Raw genomic sequence first — 16,322 nt, 5'->3', positions numbered from 1 at the left:
TAGTCCCTCGGATTTCTCCTTCCTGCAGCACATCAAAGGAGTAAAGAATAGTTTCTTAAAATAAGAGATATCTCAGCTTGTCCAGCATGTGTGAGGAGCTGAATAGAGGCCTTGGATCATTCTAGCTACTTATACACAGCAAGATCTGGAAGAGATTCTTACCCATATCTCTCTGCACACCTCTCCAAGTTTTTCCCCTTTTCACCAAATACTGCACTGAAAAGAAATCTGAGTTTTCATTCAGAAATGACCCCAGCTGCATTTTGGCTGAGTGTGATGTGGGTGGTTTGTGACAAGGACAATACCAGCCCTGCAGGTTAGGTGAAGCTTCTGAAAGCCAACTTGGCCTGTTTCATATGTTGTAATAGTTTGCTGGACTGGTTCTGTGCTTATCCTTCTGTTTCCGAGAAGGTAAGTGGGTTGTGGTACAGATATCTAGAACTAAAACTGCCTTAGGGAGCCTTGGGGCCTGTAGGAGAGAATTCATGAGGTATCAAATTCATACATATGTGTATTAGAGTCACTATTTGAGCCAAGCTCACGTGGTAAGGTATAACGATCCATTTTACAAGGCCCTTGATAACAGAGAAGTCTTAGATGAAACTCTTATGAAGTGACGTGAAATTTTTGAATCCAGTGGTCTGTAAGAGAAAGCAGCAGTGCCAGGTTTTCTGAGAGGAAGAAGACACAAGCAGTTCTGAGAGAAGCAGCTGTGCAAATTCAGAAGGCAAGACATTTGATAAGCAGGTGCAGAGTTGCTTAGGGAACTGCATGACCACAAGCTATAGTGCCTGTGGCTTTGGTTGCTCAGGACTGTGTGTGGGAAGGAGTTATTAATTAAACATCGCAGTTTTGCATTTGGTTGATTAAATTGTGCAAGAGACCTCCTACAACACCAAGATTATTTTTTATTTTCCTTCTTTCTTCATAATATGTTGCAAATCGTGTTTAATGACATGCGGTGGATCAGTAGCCTTTACATCATGGTATTGTTGATTTTTTTAAATAATGTAGACTTTCTAGAGATAAAATACAACTTCTTAACTGTAATTCTAACTCCTGTGGCAGTACCTTCAAGATTTCTACTCCACTGAATACAAATCTTACCTCCTCTTTATACTGACTTTACTATGCAGAATTCTTTGTGACACAGTGCACTCTCACTGATAGCTTTTTGCAATGTAAATCAGTAATTAGGGTATGAAAGATGGCTTGCTGACTGTAAGATGTGTTTCGTTCCTTGTTGATGCGAGGTAATACTATGCAGTCAAAGTAAAATATATAGTCTTGTTAATTTTAGAGGCAAAAATGTTTGTGATTCATTAATTTCTATAGCAAATATTCTGTTTAATTTTTACCACCTAGATTTGCAGTATAGCACTAGTTACAACAAGAAAGTGCTGGTAGCTCATCATATTATCATCTTAAGTTGAACGAATGCCAGAATTTAAAGCTTTAAGTATACTTCAGAATCTTTCAAAAATTTTGAAAAACTTGGTAGCATACTGGCAATATGATTTGCTTTGGAATTGCTTAGACTGAATTTTTCATGTTACAGAATACATCATAATTGTGTATAATATACAATTATTGCTGACAACTGAAAAGATTAAATACGTCATAAGAAAGTCTTGAAGCACTACACCAGCATGCGCTGCTCTTTAGGCAGGGGATGATGCTATGTGTGGTCTGGATCACATATACTTAGTGTGGACCTTTGGTAGCATTATGCAGACTTTATACAAACTTTGAAGTACTTAAAAACACATCTGCCAAGAAGAAAACAAAACCTTAATAAATGAGAACATGTTGTTTAACATTGCCAATTATTGCACTGTATGTTGACTAAGTTAATAAGACGTTATTTGGCTAAGAATATGATAAAATATATTTTATTGAATATACAGTACTATTGTATTTATGGAAAACATGAACTTCCTTGACCATTCCTTTATTTCTCACAAGGAATGCACAGATAAAGAATGCATTAAGAGAAGTGCTATATAATTTGTATGACACCCATTAAAAAATTATATATTGGTTTAATCCTGATAATTTTTATAATTTTATTCTTTAATGTATTAAAAATACTTAATCTGATTTATGACAGTAATTCGTGATACAAGAGTAGCCTAAATTACATTCTTAAGAGTTATTTTCAGTCTGCATTTTAAAATCCAGTTTTAATATGAAATCAAATGGTCACATAAATTAATTGTATTGTTTGCAGAACCACTCTTTGCTTTTTCTTAGTGCATGCATACATTCTTGGTTTTGCTTCTTTTCCACTTCATTATGTTCTTGAGCTTTTCAGTGCTGTCTGTTGAAAAATTGTAGCCTGTGATGTTTAGTTCTGCTTTCTTCCTCCACCTCATATATATATATTCAGTTGCATATGCCTATTGTCCTGTGTTTTTGAGGGGAATCTTTTTGATTTTTCTTTGGGAATTCTTACTTTTTCCGTAGAATAACATTTAGAATTGAGCATGTTGTCAATTAGGTCAAAATGATATTTACTGATGCTTAGAGGTAAATACTTTAAATATAAAAGAACAGAAATTTATGTAAAGTAAAAACATGTGCAGTCTTAATTTTTGAGCAACAGTTTCTGTTATCGGTAATCTTTAGTTTGCTATAGCTAATTGGGAGTGACATGTCTTGCAGTACATGTACTATCCCCAGTTACTCAGATAGTATGTTCTGATAAAGGTGACCTCATTAGAAGAAATGTTTTATTTTTCTTAAACAGTGTCATAAATATACATTACATTTGTTTAAGGCATCCTGTGTCTTTGAAGTCAATTCAATGTACAACATAGTGTCAGCTCATTAACATTGGATCAAAGTGTATATTAAATTTCTGATTAAACATCCCCTCTTTTGCAGCTAGGAATAAACACAATTATAACTTCTTCCTTCCTGGTATTGGTTTAAGATTAACATGTGCCCAACTTTAGTGAGTTTGACTGTTGCTCCTAGCCAGCTGGGTAAACAGACTCTAAGGAAATTAGGTGAAGTTTAGCATACAAGCCTTTTTTCATGGCATTCATAACTCCTTACATCTGTTCTAATTAACCATCTTTTTGTCTGTCTGATGATTGCATTTAATATCTGTGTTACACTGGACTTGTTTAACTTTTCAACCAGTGCTGTCCTTGGGCAATTAAAAGCTGCCAGTACAAATGTGTCAAGATAGCTGGAATTGGAGTGGTGGGTGATGCCGCCTACACAGAAGAAATTTTAGTGGGTATCTCACTAATGAGAATCAAAAATGGTATGCCCATAATGACTATGAATTTTGATTTTTTTTTTCCAAAATTAAAAATAAGGTAATTTAAGAATTGTTCTTGTTGTTTAAAAAAAGGCAGATACCTGGCAGATAGAAGATAACCTTTTTTATTCAGTCTTAATCTCTAATGGATACATAGCCCAGGTTGTGGATTGTACAAGTTTGCTGCTAGAAGGAATCCGGTCCCCACCACAGCACTGCCACAGAAAGAATATCTGTGCTACATGATAGAGCCTGGGTGTGAGTGTGGGTGAAAGTATGATATGCCCTGGACTCAGATTTCTGTTTCTGCATGATAATGAGAGTACCTCTGCCTTTATTGTGGTCTGCTATTCTTTACTGAGTCATCCTGGTTGTCCTGTAGTCCTGACTGCATGCTGTATCTGGTCCTTCAAGAGAAGTGTGCAGCTGAGGTACTGGTTTGGGGGGTGTCTTTTGGATGTGACGTTAACAGAAGAAGTTATGGGAACAGATGGTGGCAGGTTTGAGTTGAACCTGTGCAGCCAGACTGCTGTTTGGCCTTGCTGTACAGCAAGTAGGTTATGAACTCTGTGGACTATGTTCAGGCTTGAATCAGTTCAGTTTGGCGGTTGGGCTAGTTTGGGCTTGAACATGTGTTCCATCTAAGTTTAGAAAACTTTGCACATATAGCCAAATTGGAGTTATTGACTGTACTTCTTTATAGGACTGGTATCAGTTGGTGTCATTACTTCATCTGTGTCCTAGTCTTTTCCATCCAAACAGAATTGTTTTGCTGGGTTGGAGGAGGAAATACTCTCGTCTTCTATCTATGCAGTGGAATCATAAAACTTCTCATAGATTAAAACTTCTGGTTATAGAGAAGATAAAATGTAGCCCTAGACAACAGCTGGATACAAAATGCAGAAAAGGAAAAGAAAAAAAGAAACATAAGGAAAAAAGATGCAATATTTCAATGCAATTCTTTGAATGTGCCTTGGAAGATATTCTTTATTTTACAAAGATAGTTATATGACTTTGTTTTATTAGATATTCTCCCCTTCAGATTTACAATATAAAAGATTTGAAAAGAACATCCTCTTAAATATGTGAAATATTTTAATCTTATAATTGAGTTATTGAATTTTGCTTTGAAGATACTGTTTGATAAATCTGAAATAAGAAATCTTTCAGTAGAGACAATTCTTCTGACTTAAATGGTAATTACTGAGTGTGGCTGAAGCATGTTGATTACTATAGATACAATTAGTTTGAGTGCAGATGTCGAATAGAAATGCATGTTTCTACCTGTTTCATGCATCATGGATACTGTGTTTATTTCTGTATTTTTTCATACTGTAGTTGGCTGTGAATGTCCTTCATGGCAAGCAGTTTGATCTGTGTAAAAGAATACTTTCCCTGTAGTAACATGTGGAAACAGTTCGATGGAATAAAATGAGAAGAAATTAATCATAGTTGTTCTGAGTTGCTTTTGCTGGTTCGTAGCCAGACCCAATTTAGATTGAAATCCTTAGGAGATGGTAGTGTTTGGTAACATAAATAATCTTTCACCTAATAAAAAACATTCCAGGACATATTTGTAAACTGTTAGATACCTAGCTTGTCTAAATTAACGACTGTTGTTGTGATGTAGTTGAACAGTGTCCTAATGCAATCCTTGTCTTCATGGAAAAGCAAGATGAAATTGTGTATTTACCAAATTCACTTCTACAAAATTGACTTTAATGGAGTTCCAAGATGGATGTGTTTGTCCTGCTAAGTGTGAGTAGCCCCACAAACTTCAGCATACAGTTTCTAAGAAGACAACTGCTTTGAAGTGATGAAAAAATACTTCTAATACACTTCTATTTCCAGTGTATATATGCAAGACAAGTTTATTTTTTCTAGGACAGGGTGACTACATTATTTGTGAGTCTTTGTTCAGTACTATTTTGCTTGTCAGAGCTGAAAACAACTCTGATTAAAGAATTAAAATTAATAAATATGAATAGTGAGAAGACATGTAAAAACATGAAAATAGGGACATTCTTTTAAAGATAGCACTCATAAGCTATGCTTATGTGTATTTGACATCAGGCCTACGCCTAAGTCATTTTAAAACATTGAATCTAATATAGAGTGACTGAAATATAAAATGTACATTTACTTAATGCTACTAAACAGCTGAGAAGATAGAAAGCATAGGGAAAATTAATTTCAGGTGAGATAGAAGCTGTGAAATGAGAAGAAAAGTATTGTTGGTATAATTAAGAAGTAGAAGGGAGTCATGCTAGAGGCATGTAAGAGTCTGCTCATTTAGGACTAGACTGTACAGTTTTACGCTGTGATTCCCACTGACGTGAAGTTTAGGGTTGCAAATTGGCTGTGTAAGTGACCTTTGTGGGTCTGTATTAGTACTGAGGACAGGGGTGTGCCAAAGACATAGGAGACTTTTTTTTTTTTTTTTTTTAGTATGCCAGCCTGCAGGATCTGTGATTGTCTGAACTTGTTACCACGCTGTTGTAAAACAAAAGGAATTGTAGCTGTGGTAATTTTTTTAAGGATTTTGTGCCACTGCAATTTTTTTTCCCTTCCTACTCCATATCATTCAACTTGTTAAACTTTGCAGCTATTTAACGTTGTCCCATTTCAACTCTGGCTACCAAAAATGACCAGATCAATGATGTGGGTGTGTTGGTTTTCATGCTCTTTTGGAGCTCTGGCTCTTGGATAATTTATTCTTGCTAGGTGGTATTCTAGATGTGGAGTGTTGGTCTCAGCTGAATAATGCACTCTGTGTGTGGGATGTTTGTAACCTGAATAATTTCTTGGTTGTGATATAAGCTCCGTCACTGCCCCTAATTATTTTGGAAATGTTAATGGATTCTGGCTCTTTTTTTTTTTTTTTCTAAATAAAAAATATATGAATATTCAGTAAAAATAAGCTGTAATGCATTGTGTTAGCCAGGTTGCTATGTAGTATGTAGGCTTCTGTGTCCTCAACATTCATATTTCATTTTGTAGTAACAGGTGTCATCAATACTGCTTGGACTTGACTCTTCTTGAACTGTGTTGTCTGACTGTGAAACACGCCCTGGTTATGTATTCACTGAATACATACATCTAAAAATTTCTAGTCAGAATAAAAGTATGATAAAATGAGAATGATACAGTGTCACTGTTTAGTGGAAAGGTGGATTAGTATGCCTTGAATCTATTGAAAATACTTGGGATACCTTATTATACTCACCTGCATGGTGTAGTTCATTCTCTACCTTTTTTTTTCAGTCACCATCAAATCTTTAAATCTTGAATGTATGTTGTGCTCTAGGTAGTTATGAAAAAGTCTGAATACAAAAATGAGAACCTGCTTGTAAATGTTTTTGATTTGTGCTGTTTAAAATAGGTTATAAAAGACACTTGTGGTTTCTAAAAGCATCTAAGAGGCTGGTTCAGTTTTCAGCAGATGGATGGATGAGTTTGCTTCTGAGATACCAATCTGTCGCTTCCCCTGAAGTTGATGGAATTCTGTGTTCTCAGGACATTTTAGGATTGTTTTAAGGAAATTACAGATTAAAATTATGGTTTTGTTCTAGTAGTTTGTCTGCAATAGAAAACTAACCAGTTAGCAGTACTTGTTTCAATGTCTGTTATGCTATGAAGGAATATTTTGAGAGCTTGCCCACAAATACTTTGATACTTTCACTGATATATTTATCAAAATGTACAAAAACGGGGGAAATAAATCTATGCATTTCCTGGACATGCCAGGTTCACCAAACCTAGTGCTGGACTGTCTCTAAGGTAGAATAGCTTGAAGGCTGTAAAGTGGACATTTAAAGAAATTCAGTTTAACTATCCATCATCTATCTACTTCACATTCAGGAAAAGTGTGTTATGCTTTTTGTGTGTAATTTTGAAAGCAAATCTACTTGAGATCTGGGTCAAAATGATTAGAAGATGAGTACTCTGGGTAGGGAAATGTTAGTATAAGATCCAGGCACTTGCTTTAGACTCACAGGATTTGTATTTTGTGGTAGGCTAATTCAAAGTGTAAAAAAGATCTGTAAAACTATAGTGACATTAACAAGTACTTATAATTTTAAATGAGGACAGATTTTCTTTGTTTTATTCATTATTTTAAAAAATTCATGTCTGAACCACTTGCCTGGGAGCTGCACCAAATACCTATACATTCCTGACGTAAATAGCAAGGCAAAGCTTCTCAGATTAGAACAAATAAAATTCATATACCTGAGACTCAGTATATCCTCTCTTTACTAATATAGAACTAGATCTTTGTTACTGATTTATAATCTGAAAAACAACATGGAAATTCCTTGCAAAAAATAAAATATTTGATGTAACAATATATGTAGACTAGCTGGAAGATGGTGTTCTTTGCTTTACAGCCTGCAGTCATCAGGGGCTTTAGATACAGTAGTACCTTTATTGTTTTATTGGCCCAACTGTGCCCTAATGTTTTAAGTTTCTGAACTAAAAAAATGTAATCTAAAGCCGTGTCTCAAGTACCTAAATTCCCCATTCAGTTAATTGCGAGACTGATTGGAGTGGAATTTAGAAAAAGGCTTTGTGCTGAATAGGGAGGATGCTTGCACTGACCAAAGGAAATGCCACAAAATGAGCCGTACATCTTAAACTGTGCCCCACTTTGGCCTGTATATGAGAACAAAAATCACAGCTCAATTCTTCTGCTTTTACATGCCAAATGTTATGTTTACACCATGAATGAAGATACCCATGAGCCAGCTTTTGAACCAGAAGCAAGTGTGGTGAGGTCTGTGTAAGCCAGCTTGTGTTTGGCAGCTGTGTTGCCATATGCCAGCTAGAGAATGTTGCCAGAAATACTGCAGATGCAAGGTTTCCTGTGTTAGGGACTCAGCTCCCTTGTCCCATATGAAGGGCATACACAGGCCAATGTTCTCCTTTGCTTGATCCCAGTTTCACCCAGTGTGAAAGTGACCTTAGAAACTAATATAGGTCTTGTGTCACTGGGGTGGTAAACTCAGCCCTGTGTTGGGTCACATCATCTGGTTGAGAGAGCCGGTATGTGTGTGTGCTGAGACAGAGAAAGGTCTTGCAGAAAGGTGAGCCGGTACTGAGGAAAACAACCAACGAGTTGTCTCAGGATTTTAAGTTTTCAACTCAGTGCTGCACTTCAGCAAGTATGCTCTAGTTTATGGATTCACAGCTTTTGTACCCCAGCTGCTCATCATATGAAAGTTTTCTATGCAGTAGAAACTTCCTGGCTTTAGTAAGTACTAGAGCTCTGCATTCTGTTTTTAACGCATAGAGTAGTCAGGGTCAGAGTTGTCCTTTTTTGGAATAAAAGCTGTTATTTTTTTTTAATCAAGTGACTGCTAGTTATCCTGTTACTGCATACGTAGAGTTTCTCTCCCCTGTATGATCAGAAGTCAGCCATAAATCATATTCTTTGTATTAAACTTCATGTTTTCAGTCAGTGTCAGGTATAGTTTGAGTGGGCTTGCTGCGGAAGACATCTTATTGTGCCCAACTGGCGATTTCTCATTGAAATGGAGGGAAGACAGGTGAGAAACTCTCAGCCTGCCACTCTGGACTCAGTTCTGGGGCAATGTAAAGCAAAACTGTCATTTGGAAAATGCCATTTGTTAAATTTTAGGTGCCATGAAGTTTTCAATTATTTAAGAAGTTAATTGGGGGTTTTAAAAATGCCGTGTTTGAATTTATTAGAAATCAGATCTTCCTGAATCTTCTGGAAGACCAAAGCCTCAGCAGAGCACGAGATGTGGTTCAGTATTGTCACAAAGATACAGACATTAATGAATTTTTATTGTGCAATAAACCAGATGTCAAGAAAACAATGTGTTTCAGAGCTCTTTTGAGAATATAATTTTGAATATTTCAATTTTATTTAGAATTGCAGTTTGGTTTTTGGTTCCTCGGTGCGTGTTTCACTTGTGAGATTTGGTTACGCAAGTCACATTGTACTCTCTTGGCCTGTTTTATGCTCAAAATGTAACATGACATGATTGTTAAAAACTAATAAAATATTGGATCAGCCTAAGAAATCCTCTTTTGCTAACTGGCTTTCTGGAATGGTAACTGTTTCAGAAAAAAGCAGTTCAAATAGACTTAACTAATTACAGAAAAGCTGTGGCTAGCATGCTGCTCTGTCTCTTCCCATGACCTTCTAATTTTATAGTTTTTTTGTGTGTGTATGTGACCAATTAAAATATGACGGCAGAACAAAACAGCATAGTCCAAATGCCCAGCAGCCGGGATATAGAAGTAATAATCATGGAATCATAGGAAATAGAGAGGGGACAAGTTGCAGATAATTTAGTCTCTCTACTCCTTATGCGCAGCTTTCCCTCAAAGTATATCTGTTAAATTTACTCCTCGTTTAATACATTGATGTATTACTAAGATTATAGTGTTTTGTTTTGTCAATTTGTCTTTTCTGTTACAGAAGTAAAATTGTTCCTGCCTTGGACAAAAAGATGGACTAGATAGATCATCTCTCAAGATCCTTTACACACTTCTGTAATTTCATAGTTCTCGGTTATCTTTCTGTACCAGGTTTTGCCTTTGGATTATAGAGTTTTGCTCCATGTAGTGTTTTATATAGATATCTCTTCCCATGTATTAGAAAGAAAAAGTGCTTTTCAGATTTTGAAAAAGTAGCTCAGATATTTGTCTTGTCACATGAATCTTTTCTTTCTCCCTGCCCCACTAGCTCATGCATATCAGAACTCTTTGGGCATGAGAAATTGGTTCACATCTCTGTCCTTATTCTGTAAAAGAATGAACTAAGAAGCTGTATTTTAGAGCTCATAAAGTGCTCAACACGCTGACTGCATTCTTTGTTTTATTGTTCAGTAGTGTAAAAGGGGGAGGGAAGACAACTAGTTCTTTCTCTTCTAAGAGGAAAAGAAACCTTGGGCTCACTTTTGGCATCTCATTCTGCCACTGTATGCTTATCTGAGATCAGAAATCTTTTAAGAATGGACAGGACTCGTATGTATGAGGGTGGGATTTGCCAACAGAAGATAAATAAAATAAACAATAACAGTGCTCTCATTTTATGCGATGAGACACCCATTTTTTTTCTGTGTTAAAGCTCACGAGACCTCAGGAGATCTTCTGTGGCTGCAGTGAAAAGGGTCAGAATTCACCACTGGGAGTGGTTTTCTAGGTATACTGATTTAAGATGCTGGATAATTCAAAATGTTTTTAAACAACATCAGTTATTCTTTTTCATTATTCTTTAAAAATAGTTAAACAGTATAGGGTAAGGATGACATTCATAGTTAGCATTGTTGTAGAACATGCTTTTTGCCCTTGACTTGGTAAGCAATGTTCTGCCATTGCAACTTTCACTTCATTTTTGTATGAACAACTCTTGTTCCAGTTGCCTTTGGCTTCATATAAATTTCATGTGAACATTTGATAAGTGACTGATGAAGTGGGGGTAACTTTCTTGTATCAAAATGACTAAAACCAGCTAGGAGAGTTCTGTTTGAGATGCCATATATTATAATACCATATATTGATGGAAAGATAAAAGATACACGTCTAATTGGTTTCAAATCCAAGCAAAACCAAAACTGAAATATAAGCATTTAAGTATCTGTCCTGGGGCACAGTGCTGCTGGATATTAAATACTTTCCGATGTATATACTGTGTTTCTGGTGATTCCACCGGTAAGTGTGGTTGCTCAGTATTTCACAACGTGAATTCAACATGGAGGAACAATCTCACTTTTCTGGAACTTTTCTTGTTGCTTATTTCTGAGCAGTTTAGCCAAATTGAAATCTGTGAAAGCAATAGGTGTTGTGGATTATCAAGACTTCTCAGTTGTGTCTCCTGCTGTTTGATATATGAACAGGCCTAGAACTGTCCTCACAGAACCCACTTACTATGTATGTAGAAGAAAGTCTAAAAAGCAAACATCTTGGATCTGTACGTGTATTTGCAGTAGATGTTTGTAAAGGATTTAAGATTTTTTGGTAAATTGGCCCTCAGTGTGTACTCCTACAAATCTTCTGTTGCTATATTAATGATAAAAGTCTCATACAGATTAAGTAATATGACTTATGCATTATGAGATATATAAAAGATAAGTAGAAAATGCATTTTAACACACTTTTTTTTTTTTTGACTGCAACTATATGATATACATTAATTAGTAACATTTAGGCCTCTCTTTGTGTTTTGTTCCACAGGCTGCAGGAGCAATTCGTCCTCTAGTTTCTACTGTTATTGCCTCTGCTGCAGATGGCTGTTTAGACCACTCATTGGAACGTGCCAGGTACAGAGCGAGTGAAATGCCTCAGGCTTTCTTATTTGATATAATCTATGAAGCATACCAACAGGTAAGACTTTGAGACTTTCCAAGACCTTTTTTCCATTTACTTTAGTTAAAAAAACCCCCAACACCTTTATCTTTTCTTTCAAAAATAGAGATTCAGCATTTATTTCAGATCACGTCAAACTGCGTGTATTACTTCTCTGTGGTCTTTCGATGAAACTGCTTTATCATTCTAATCCATTTAAGTTTTACAATTATCAAACTGCATAATACAAGATGGGGTGAGGGGTCTAAACTATTGGAAAGATAGATGTGCTTTAATTTTATTGCGCATTAAATAGATTACTTAAATGAGTGGGTTAATGTGTTTAAAGTTAGGTATGTATTATGTATTGTTGACTGAGAGTATCAGAGTATTGGGTGTCCAGTGTAATAATGACATATAATAACAGGATGGGACACAGGCTGTTCTGAAACATTCTGATAATACTAACTTGATACATCTAGGTAAAAAGTGTTCAATTTGTTTCCTGTTGCAGGTGTATTATAATGTACTTCGATTACTGGCTGAAAATAATATTAGTCTCTGTTGTAATTTTCCTTTTTTTTCCTAATATATTTCTTAAACATTTTTATTTAAGAAAATAAAAATTGTGGATAGGTATTAAACCTTGACTCTTTTGCCTTTATCCCTCTTGAAGACTGCTTTTCTTTGCCCCACCCTGCATTCACAGTTTACTGGAAACATTCCAAGCTTTCGTCTCAGCATTCTACTTCCTTTTCATTCATCACCTTGTGGAAATTGCCTGTCCTCTAGGTACCTTCCAGACTGACTGGAAGCAGAGCATTTCTTTTGTCATTTGGAAGGAATTATTTTTTCTCTCCAGTAATGCTGACAGTCATGCTTCCCATCAGCCTTTCATTTCTAGAGTAAACAAGCCCAAATTACTGATACTCACCTTCAGAGAGTGCATAGCTTAGAAGTCTCCAACAACAGAACAAATGCATGGACAGGCAATGAAGAAGAAACAGTTGCTTAATTGTTCACTAATCATTTTACTTAAAAATGTTGGCACAAATTCCATGTTATACCCTTTATACATGATACTTGAAGCCATTCTTAGATGCTGAAGATGAAGGTCTGTCCAAGATGAAGAGCTACTCAAGTGATTGGACTAACTCCAACATTTTACTTTTGATGGGAAGCAGGGGGATGTTCTTGGTGAATATAACACACAGCTGATACTTCTAAGTGAGACTCTAACTTGAATGTAGTGGGCATACACATGATAAAGGCAGCATATATGTGCATAGAACACATCTCAAGAGACAACAGCTACTGTTGGTTATACAACTGTTTCTTTCTTGATGTGTATCTCTTTTGGCCAATTGCATGTTTATGTGTTGTTTCTTAAAAAAACCACCCCAAACCACCAAAAAAACCCCAACAAAACCAAACCCTATTTTTTCCTACTGTGTTTGCTCTTAGTTTGCCGATACAGTAGAGCTGGCAAATACATAAAAAGCTTTTGCCCTAAATGTCTTGCTCAGAAGGCAACTATATTTGCAGTCCCTGTGCTCCTCTGAATAGTGTTCTCTTCTCACATATGCATTCCATCAGTCTTTTTTGTATGCCTGCTCTTTCAAGAACAAGCCACCAAAGTTGTTAGCAAGCAACCAAGTCTATGGTTCCTTGTCCCCAGTTCCCTTTGCATTGGCTAAATTCTGGTCATTTAAATGTTCTATGCCTTGGAGCTCTGGGAAGGATAACACTCTGCTAAACCTCTCAACTCATATTGTTTGCTGATTATTTATGTTTCAATGGTGCCTAGCTGTCCAAGTCAAGGATTAAGACCCTATTGTTCTGGGAACTGTACAAACAAATAAAAAAGGATAGATAATCGTTGTCCTGAGAAACTTAGTCAAGCTACTGTAGAACAGATTTTTGTAGGAATGGATGAAGCTTATGATGCCTCCTAAATAGTAACATGCCCATCATTAGTTCCTACAACAACCTGGTGAAGTAGGTAAGTATTGTAGAGATGAACAAGAGAAAAATAATAATTTTGTTACTCACGTTGGAAGTCATTCACAAAGCTGTTAATGGAATTGATTTTGGCTGACTTGGCATGGGATCACGATCCCACTCCTGTGTATTTTATAGTTGTGACCTTTATGCAACAACAGTGTGGGGAAGAACAACAGTCAAACATGCATTCCTTAGAAACTGTCGGTTGTTGCTGCAAATAAGACTTTTCAGTTACATTGTGGGTAATGTGGAATATTGCTCCTAAACTCTGCTTCTATTTAAATACATCATCTGATGTGAGTAGGTAGATTGAGAGAATTTACTTCCAGATGTATTCTTTTTCATGAACGTAAGATCTCTGAATATCTTGACCACCAAGTTTGCTACATTCAATTAGTCAGTTCTCTGATCCTTACAGGTTTGCCATCTAGAGTCTTTCTTGCTCTTCTTGTCTGGTGTCAATCTGGGCAGAGCAGACTAGTGCTACTTCTCCTCTTATTGCTGTTTTGGATTTATTTAGAAAGGAATAAGCTATTAACACTACTAAATATGCAAGAGTACTTTTCTGTGATATTTATCAAATTAAAAGTAATTTCCTTAGAGAACTTTTTCCATTACTTATCATTTACTATCATTTCTTAAGCAATGATTTGGTGAAAAATATGTGCCTTGTACAAAAAATTAATTGAAGTAGATACAACAAATGCTAAAAATCGGTTTACAATATTATCTTAAAATATATGTATACTACAGTGAATTCCCTTTACATTTGGTGGCAAAAATCCAGCACAGATTTTGAGGACATTCAGCCAGGTTGTGTGCATGCAGTTCATTGTGATGCATGTCATTTTTATGTGCTGGATCTCGATTTAGTTTTCACTATTACCTCTTCTCTGTTGCCTGGAACATGCATATTCCAAACTGATCTTCTTTGTTCAGATATATGTTGCTTTCTGATTTAACTGTGACGATGTCAACATTTCTGACATAATAACTATTAACTTCTCAGCTTTGAAACTTTTGAAACTTTTTACGTTTTGTTTCTCAAACATTGCATGCACTCGTCTTTGTAATGACTTTGAGAGCTCATTAAAACAAATATTCTTCATCAATTTCATATATGATATCTAAGCTGCTTTTAAATAGAGCTTTTCAAAGTTTGAAACCTAGTACTTCTTTAAGTGTGATTTTTCTAGCTTTGGTTTTCCTTATTACAACCACTCTGTCAAAAAAAGAAAAAATGTTGGACTGGAAGTGACTTCAAATTAAAGTCTGTTTGGTCAGTTACCCAGAAACAGGGTTAAGTATTCCGTCCATTACCTCTGAAGTATGCTATGCAATAATTTCCAATTTTTGTTTCTAATTTTTGCTCATGTTGTGTGAGAGAATTAGGTTCTGCGAGAAGGTATGCATTATATTGTTTTCAGAAGGGTTTCTTGTAACCACCAGTCATATCTCCTTTTGCTAGGTGTATTAACTTGAAATCTTCTGTTCTTCGGGATGGCCCTCCTCTCACAATTCCCTGTGTTTCTTGATCCTGGTGGAAAAATTATTTCATCTTTCTATTCTGTTATTATAAGGTAGCCAAGGACTTCTACTTGCAAAGTAGGGTGGATTGGTTGGTTTGTTTTGGTTTTAATCCCCAGAGAAGTAAATAAATCTGAAATGGGAAAAGCAGTCCAAAAAATATTGGTGAGGTATTCAATACTGCTAGGTCTTCTGATGGTTAATTTTGTACAGTTTTTTTAACTATACTGAAATAGTGGTATAGATTTATAAAAATATTTCCTTAAAAATAATCTCAGATTTTTCCTTTTAGTGTCAATTTTAGTATCAATTGATGGTGGAAGCAGCTTTTTTTGTATGTCTGTACATCATAGAATTATAGAATGATTTGTGTTGGAAAGGACCTTAAAGACCACCTAGTTCCAACCCCCCTGCCGTGGGCAGGGACACCTTCCACTAGCCCAGGTTGCTCAAAGCCCCGTCCAACCTTGCCTTGAACACTGCCAGGGAGGGGGCAGCCACAGCTTCTCTGGGCAACCTGTGCCAGTGTCTCACCACCCTCACAGTGAAGAATTTCTTCCTTATATCTAATCTAAATCTGCCCTCTCTCAGTTTAAAACTGTTACTCCTCATCCTATTCCTACACTCCCTGATGCAGAGTCCCTCCCCATCTTTCCTGTATCCCCCTTGAAGTACTGGAAGGCCGCTATCAGGTCTCCTTGGAGCCTTCTCTTCTCCAGGCTGAACACCCCCAACTCTCTCAGCCTGTCCTCACAGGGGAGGTGCTCCAGCCCCCTTATCATCTCTGTGGCCTCTGGACTTGCTTGGACAGGTTGTAAGAAACTGAAGGAAGTAATGCCTCAAACATTCATCAACACAGAAAACCTCAAGGACAAGCTGTGGCCTTTGTGATTAGTCTAAGGAATGTCACCTAAGGAAGCACAGAGTGTATCAAAGGATGCATGCCCCCGTTCCTTATGGTGGTATTGACAAACTCCTTAGATAAACGTCAAAGTGGGGAAATGTGGACTGAGAAACCAAATGTCTCTCATCAAGCACAAGGACTGCTAATCACAGGCTCCCTTGTGTAAGCCTGACACCATGCAGGTCTTACTACTGAAGAGGTGATAAGGCCTGATAAGAGGTGAGCATTTCTGCCCCAGAAGCTGGATGCTCAAGAAGTGTGAAGTTAGCAAAAAGTCTGTGGGAACTGAGGAAAGACATA

At 36.5% G+C, this 16,322-nt stretch overlaps 1 protein-coding gene across 6 annotated transcripts in view; it reads left to right on the top strand.

Moving 5' to 3' along the window:
- The window catches only part of CRPPA (CDP-L-ribitol pyrophosphorylase A), a 136,421-nt gene that overhangs the window by 12,822 nt on the left and 107,277 nt on the right, over positions 1 to 16,322 (top strand). For all 6 annotated transcript variants that reach the window (XR_012633219.1, XM_074900354.1, XM_074900353.1 and 3 more), the window contains exon 3: positions 11,477 to 11,626. Coding sequence is in view for 5 of the 6 variants with exons in the window: in XM_074900354.1 (XP_074756455.1) it covers positions 11,477 to 11,626 (150 nt within the window). In the remaining variant the exon portion in view is untranslated. The remainder of the gene's footprint in view (positions 1 to 11,476; positions 11,627 to 16,322) is intronic.

The sequence above is a fragment of the Athene noctua genome, chromosome 2 (genome assembly GCF_965140245.1).
Source record: "Athene noctua chromosome 2, bAthNoc1.hap1.1, whole genome shotgun sequence".
Taxonomy (NCBI): domain Eukaryota; kingdom Metazoa; phylum Chordata; class Aves; order Strigiformes; family Strigidae; genus Athene; species Athene noctua.
Note: the sequence above shows the minus strand (reverse complement) of the source record. Positions and strands in the feature narration are given on the sequence as shown.